Below are 8467 nucleotides of genomic sequence, written 5' to 3'. Positions count from 1 at the left end.
CACACAAACACAAAATCCATTGTTTTTTCATAATCATATTAATTCCTGTGTGTAGATCACAAGTTCGCAAAAATTTCCTAAAAATAAAAGTTATGACAGGTTATATGGGGGGGGGGCTAAAGCCAGGATTCAGATGGCATAAAATTTTATAATATCTTATTTATAAGCATAAAAGCTACATTTAACTGAGTAAATAATAACTAATTCGAGATAAATTAACCAGCAGACGATGTCTTTTTCAATGACCAGTAAGCTGAGATAAGTATTAGTAAAATGTTATCTTCCCGAACTAATTGACTGTTTTATATTACAAGATTTCTGGATATTGTGAACAAATGGTGCAGAATCATTGAATCATAACTTATTCTCATGTTTGCAGAAAGCCCCATACTTACCTTCATCTTCCTTCTATCCAAAAGGCGACGGCCAATAACTTCATTTATATTCAAGAAGGTGGAATGAGACTTTCTATAATCATAATACTTCCCCAAACTGTCCTATCTTCACTTGACTTAACTTTAAATGAATCTTTCATCATTGCGAGTCAAGGAGACACTAACAAATATTTAGTATGTTACATACAAAATAAGAACTGCAATGAAGATTTCAAGAGTTGTCTACCCTTAAACCATCGGAATGAAGGGAAGTAACTTCAACATTTAGTGATTTTCTTTTTTGCAGAAAAATATATTATTTAAAAAAGGCAGATTTTATTAAAAAAAAAAACTGATTCGGTGACTTTCATTTATCAAAGCTATCTAGCGACGGAAACAGAATATAATCGGTAAAAGTAAATATGGAAACTATTAAATATGAAATTGCTTTTAACGTCCGACTCGAAGAAAAAGCTATAAATTAAAAAGAAAAAAAAACCATAGGATATAAATGTAAGATCATTACATTATAAGAATTTAAAACATTCAAGAGAAACGGAAGTCTTTTTTTTTTCCGGTGAAATTCGAAGTAGATAAAGCTATGAATAATAACATGCAGAATACTGAGTTTAGCAAAAAAAACTTTGGATTTAAAAAAGTTGAAGGCTACTCGTGGGACACCAAGCACATGACAGATGGGCAGCCCATTCAAAGGGGCTTTAACCCCAATATTCCACACACTATAATTTATACTTTTATCTACTTCGAGTTCCACGTAGAATTATTTTAATTCTCTCTAAGTGTCTAAGTCTTTATAATGTAAACAGAGCATCCAAAATGGAGTGAGACCATTTGAAGAGTTGTTTTCATGAACTTTTTAGCACGTATAAAGTGTTCGCAAACGATGAGGATTCGAGTCCCTCGAGCAGTTATCAACGTTTTTTTTTTCATTACCCAACATTCTAAGCATCATTATTTATAACTTTATCTACAGTTCAAGTTTTGTCCCATTTCTTCCTTACCTTTTACTAGTAAAGCATTGGAATGGCTAAAGTCAAATATGACAGGAACGTCAGACGCTCCCTCCACCCCATAACATAGATGCAATAGTTCACAAACAGATAACCAGTGAAAGAAACACATCAACACACATTTGTAACAGTGACAATTTGGTTTATTAACTATTTTTAAAAAAACGAGTTTCTTGTGGTCTGTGGCACATAAAAGTGATGATTATTTACAAATGTTCCACCGCTGCAACAACAGCTGTTGCAGATGGTGGTGGTGGTGGTGGTAGTGGTGGTAGTAGTGGTGGTGGTAGTGATGGTCGACAGTTTTAAAGGCGACACCTGCGACACAGAATGTCGTGGACAGCAGCAGAGTAACGGTTTTATCTTTATTTAAAAAAAAAAAAAATTTAATGTTTTCTTTCGTTTGTTGTTTTTGTTATTGAAGTTACTGGCAGTCCCCGCTTATACGGTGGAGAGAGAGAGAGAGAGAGAGAGAGAGAGAAGGACAAAGAGAGAGAGAGATGAGCTAGGTAGAAAGAAAGGTAGGTGAAAAAAAAAAGGACTGAGTTCTCTCCCTTTCACACTTCATACAATGTGAAAGGAAGAGAAAGTTGGTTAGAGAGAAATTGTGTGCAAGAGAGAAATGGTGGGCTGGGGGTGATTAAAGAGAGTATGTACAAAAGAGGAAGAAATTGAAAGCAAAGGAGAGAGAAGATGATGAAAACAGAATGGAAGAGGGAAGAAAAAATATTTTTACAATGAAGGAAACTAAGGGAGAGGTACACCTCCTGCATGTAAATTATATTTTCCTATATTTAGAGAAAGAGGAGGGGACTCGATTTTTTTTTTTTAAATAAGAAAAGAAAAAATGAAATATAAGCAAGAAAAAAGGGAAAGGCAATGTCATCAAATTAGGTAAAAAGAGATATAGTGATTGTGGTGTTATTTTTGTTCTTTTGTTGGGGTTGTTATGATGATTGAGGATCAACAGATACAAGAGACAAAAACAAACAAAAAAAAAACAATAAGCAAACAATGCAAAAAATCTGTAAATATGTGGTAGAAGTTGTATGTGTGTGGAGTAACATTAATTAAAACATCCAAACACACACATACAGACATACATACATACACAACTGCAATATGTAAGGAGAAAAACAAAAGCTCAGTCTCTTGACTCTCTCTCATATTCCATACGTTCTCAAACCTCACCACTCCCCAAATAGTAAATAATAATTACATATAGTTAACCTCAAACATGCACACTTTCTTCTTGAGCCACCATATGAACAGTGTGGACATGCACATATGGAAAGAGGGCACAATTGAAGTGTACACAGACATACATGTATGTAAGAGGAACAATGAAAAATAAAATCTAAAAGACAAAGAGAGAGAGAAGAATAAATAGGGGCAAGGGGGGGGGGTTGCAGGGATGGAGGTTAAGTTTTTCAACCCACCTGAGGCTGCCCCTGGTTCTGTAATACAAATTTGTTTTGGAATAATCTAAACTAAAAAAATCCTCCATCAAAATTTCATGTTGATTTGTTTCTCATAATGGATTAATAATGACAGTTATTTTATTAAATTCATTATTTTCCAAATTAATTAAAACAAAAGCAATATATTTCCACAGAAATATGGTAACAAAAGGGTTAAAGTAATCTACATTAAAATCTTCCATGAACACTGTTAATTTATATTACAAACAGCTTAATAATGACATTTTCTTTTTACTAAATTCTTCATTAGATTTAAAATTAACTAATACCCCTACATCCTAACCTTAAGCCTTTAACCTAGACCACAACTCTAATCCTAACCCTAAACCCCAACCCTAAAGTAGTTTGTTTTGAAATATTTCACAAAAAAATTTCATGGAGAATTTTTTTCATTTTTAAATCATTTACATGTTCGTTCAGCTGTTTCACATGACTTTATTAAAACCTAAAAACTTCTTACAACTTTTGTTGTTGTAATGTTTTGCTTTCTTTTTGTGATAGAAGACTTATCACACAGAAAATACCAGCTTCCAAATCTGGTTTTAAACCTTTCTAGAAGTTCTCTGGAATAAGTGAATATGAAAATGAGACTCAACATGAAAAATCACATCAATATACCAAATTTGAAAATTTTCACTAAATATAATACTTTCAAAAACTGTGACTGCAACAGAAAAGACCCCCAAAAAGTCTGGTTAAGTGGAGGGAGGGAGTTACAGCACTTGTGTAAGCAAGTGAGAGAGGAGGAGAAAGGAGAGACAGAGAAACTTTAGTGTTAACAGTTATCACAGATAAGTTCACTTACCATTTATTTGACATAGATACACACTCACCCTTTCTTTCTTCTAAATATCTTTTTGTTTGCTTTTTTTTTTTTTTGCAAGAAAGAATGCACAGCATTATCCTCCTATCTTCATAAATAATATTACTATAAGCACAAGGCCAGCAATTTCCAGGGGAGGAGGAAGTTGATTACATTAAACCCCCCACCCCACCCCACCCCAATACCCGATTGGTACTTAATTTATCAAACATATAAGGATGAAAAGTAAAGTTGACCTCTGAACATAAAGAGAAGGGAAAAATGCTGCTAAGCATTCTGTTCACCATGCTAATGATTTTGCCAGCTTGCAATCTTAATAATAATAATAAACATTGATAACAAAACCATACCAATGCTATAAACAATACCCAACCATATCAGAACCAACAACAGCACACAAAATGATTCCCAATGAAGGGTACCAAATATAACCATAAAACAATGAATAATTCATCTGATACAAGAACATCATAGCCAAGTGGATGCACCAGTACCATCTAATGGACATCTGGAACTGGACATTTCATGCTTGGCTTGGCTCCGCTCCATGGTTAGAAACAGGCTAGTGTGTGTGTGTGTGTGTGTGTGTGTACACGCAGATACACATAGTTGACCACTATGTCAGAAAGACAGTTTTTTTATTATTAATTACTGGACAACTTGCTATGTCTATGTCCTTAAAGTAGGGCTCAGAAACAATGATGGTATATTTTCAAATAATGAAGATGAAAGATGCTTTCCAAGACTGGGTCACTTGTTTCATGTTCCTAGCAGGAATATCTGTTGATTCTTTCCAAGTTTTTCCCCCTACAACCAAGGATACGAACAAGTTGTTTGTTTTAAATGCCAAAACATGAAGATATTTATTACAAGTGACGAGAGATGTTAACAGTCCTGTCTGACTGTGGACAACAACAAAGCCTCCGGCCATACCTGGCCCAAATATTCTACCTGTTTTATGTTCAAATTGGGAAAATCCTAACTCTCACACCTGCCCTACAATGTCATTCTAAAAATAAACAATCACATCATCGAAATCTCAAAGCTACAAGATATTGCATAATTAATTCAAAACAATATGAATAAATAAGACAGAGTAATCTGAATGCTAAAGGGTTAATTTATACCAAACAACCTTGCCTCTCAAACAAAGCAGAACATTGCAGAAGCATTGATTGGCAGAAATGACATAAACAAAAGGATTCCAGATACCAATATACCATCATCATCAAACAATAGTGGTCTTTTTTCCATCCCACCAGAAATGGTAACAGATTTCTCAGAGAAAATAAACATTACAAGGCATCTACGAACCGCATAGAAATCCAACAAAACAAACAAACAAACAAACCAGGAAGGAATGGGGTTGCAGAAAAAGAATTAAAAATCAAGTTAAACTGCCCAGTGGATTCAGTGAAGGTGACTGACTCTAATTAATAAGGACACAGCTGACACCAGCAGAACTAAAGTCATCAACTTCAACAGTAACAACCCATACATATAATTCCTTAATTCAATTTATTGCCTTAACACCATCACTTGGCTGTTGGGTGTCCTTAGTGAAGGCCACCTGGCTGAAAGCATTTGCAGCAGATGTCCAAGATGAAGTTGCTTTCTCCTTTCCATCAGTCTCATACACTCGGCAACAGAATATATAAAAGGTGTTGTCTTTCCTACTTTTAGGTCATTAAAAATCAATCAATGCAGCAATAAGTGAAGCTAAGAAATAAAAATCAAACACAGCCATCAGAAAATAAATTAAGTTAAGAAGAGAAAAAAAAGTGAGAGAGAGGGGAAATGTGTGTAAGAGAGAGAAAGAGAATTTGTATGTGCATGATGCTATTGGAAAGTTACCATAAAAAGTTATTATTGACAATAAGTGAGAGAAAAGGAATATGAAAAACTGAGAGAGAGAGAGAGAGAGAGATAGAGAGAAAGAGAGAGAGAGAGACAGACAGACAGAGAGAGAGAGACTGTTTGAAAATAGACTTTTATAAACACAAGAAAAGAACCATTATTTGTCATTAAGGTTTAAAACAGAATAGTATGAGGTGTCTCAGACAGGCAGATTGCAGATGGGTCATGTTATACTCTGTAGTCAGGGAACAAATAAATCTGGCTTTGTATTGTGGACATACTCTAGCAAGTGACAAGACCTCAAGTATACACCTTAACTATAATTATTCTGCCTCAGACCATCCACTGATTCTATGATACAAACTCCAAGTTATAAAATTATTTAAATTAAAACCTTCCACCAAAATTCCATGATAATTTTATTTCTGTATTTACTAAAAATATTATTTAAAATAATTATATTCAAATATCAGCTTAATAATGACAATGCTATTTTACTAAATTCTTTAGCATTTTCAAAACTAATTACAACGAAAGCAGTATATTTCAAAAGAAATATGGCAGCAAAAGGATTACAGTGATCTAAATTAAAACCTTCCTTCAGCAATTCTCTTTAGTTAAATTGCCAAATAGTAAAACATTAAACAGCAAATATTGGGAAGGGAAGCAGTAGTAAAACACTGAATCATACTGTTCAATCATCATCCTCCACTACAGCTCAGCCCTACTCTAACATCTCAAATTGTTCTGTGCCTTTTCAATTGCTTTTGCTTGTACCTCAAAGCAGAAGGGGTTGAGAAAATGAAAGAGAGAACGAATGTATGTGTATATTGTGTGTTTACTAAAATATATTTTGCTCAACATTATTTATTCAAATTAATTACAGCTATTATTATTATTATTTTTTTTTGGCTATATCACAGTATCGCACTTTAACGATAATAACCTTCTAACCTCTCATTCACACTTGCTCCACCTCTACTTATTTTCCCTCCTTTTCTCCCCCTCTATATAGAACACAATCTTATCTCATTCTCACAGCACTGCACTGTTCTACTAAAGAACTTAATGACGGCATGCACCAGTGTGCATGGCAATCAACTTCTGCTGCAACTCCAGGTGTACTGAATATAAAGTGTAACAACAGCACCAGCTGGATGCAGACTGCCTACTTATGAAGTATGTTGCAAACTGTGTGTCCAAACACAGAGAGTGTACTCTGTTGACAGTATATGTATAAACAAATCATGCAAACACACAACAATGGTAGAAACTAATAGAAATGATGAGGGAAGGGAGTACGAGAGACAGAGTCTTAAAAAGATGCTTTATACACACACATGCATGCACACACATCCACAGACATAGACATCGTTTCGTTTTTACATCCACTTTTCCATGCTAACATGGGTTAGAGAAATATGCTACTGGGGCACTGTTTTACAGCCAGATGCCCGTCCTGTTCCGAATCTTTATTTGCTTTTCAAAATTAGGAATCTGTAATTTGACATGTCTTCAAAGGAACAAATCCAGTGGAAGATTTATTGACAGGAGAAATGATAATCAACAGTAATTGTAGCTCATGATCTTCAGAAGCAACATACAGCATATGTATGTGCACTATATATATATATATATATATATATATATATATATATATATATATATATATATACATACATACATACATACATACATACACACACACACACACACACACACACACACACACATAAATATACATATATATTCTTTTACTTGTTTCAGTCATTTGACTGTGGTCATGCTGGAGTACTGCCTTTAGTCGCACAAATTGACCCAAAGACTTACTTTTTGTAAGTCTAGTACTTATTCTATTGGTCACTTTTGCCAAATTGCTAAGTTACAGGGACAAACACAGACACAAAGTTATATATATAGATATATATATACATACACATATATACACATATATACACACATATATATACACATGTACACACATATATACACAGATATATATAAACACAAATATAGATATATATACACATATATATGCACATATATACACATATATACACACACACATTATATACATGTGCACATGCACACACACACACACACACACACACACACACATGCCTCTGTCTATTAAATCCATCTGCAAGGCTTTGATCTGCCTGGGGATATAATACAAAAACACTTGCCCAAGGTGTCATGCAAAACCATGTAGTAAAAAAAAAATGTAACATATTCACATACACATGTACATGCATATGTTAAACAAATGTTGGTAATAGTAATGGAGTGTAACAGATGATGATAATATGATGGTGGTGGTGGTGGTGGACACAGGAGAGAATACAGGCAGAGAGCAGGAAAAGGTGGCAGTAAGTAGGAGGAAGGAAGTAGGAGGAAGAAAAATAGAGAGAGAGATGAAGTAGAAACTTTTACTTATTTTGTAGTCACCCCCTCCCTCCCAACCCTCTTCTTTTCTGCTTTTCTTTGTCTCTTCTCTGTTTTCACTCCAGGACCATTAAATATCTCCATCACCCCTATTATTTCTTTATTTAAACCTGCACACCACTGCATCATAACATGCAGCAATACAGGTCCAGTTAGGTGTTCATTTGATCAGCTGCACAGCCAGTTGGTTAAAACAACAGATGGGAGGGAAGGTTCACCTGCATCTTCTCACAAAATGCTACTGGACACCTCTGATGACAGGTGGAAAGGACACGGACCCTCAGTCCACTGAAAACAAAACAAAAAGACAAAGAAAATCATTATAAATAAAACACAAACATTGTAGAAGTAATATTAGTTCACATGAAACATTGATATATTTTACTTGTCTCAATTATTAGACCGGTCATGGTGCAGCACCGCCTCTTTTTTTTTTTTTTTTTTTTTTTTTTTTTT

At 34.3% G+C, this 8467-nt stretch overlaps 1 protein-coding gene across 1 annotated transcript in view; it reads right to left on the bottom strand.

The window, feature by feature from the left end:
* Positions 1-1526: 1526 nt before the first annotated feature.
* LOC106874245 (MAU2 chromatid cohesion factor homolog) overlaps positions 1527-8467 on the bottom strand; it is an 84943-nt gene continuing 78002 nt past the window's right edge. The window contains exon 19 of the mRNA XM_014921901.2: positions 1527-8299. Coding sequence (XP_014777387.1) covers positions 8240-8299 — 60 coding nt within the window. The 3' untranslated portion in view covers positions 1527-8239. The remainder of the gene's footprint in view (positions 8300-8467) is intronic.

This window comes from Octopus bimaculoides, chromosome 2 (genome assembly GCF_001194135.2).
Source record: "Octopus bimaculoides isolate UCB-OBI-ISO-001 chromosome 2, ASM119413v2, whole genome shotgun sequence".
Lineage (NCBI taxonomy): Eukaryota > Metazoa > Mollusca > Cephalopoda > Octopoda > Octopodidae > Octopus > Octopus bimaculoides.
The sequence above is the reverse complement of the archived record's forward strand: the minus strand, read 5'-3'. Positions and strand labels throughout refer to the sequence as shown.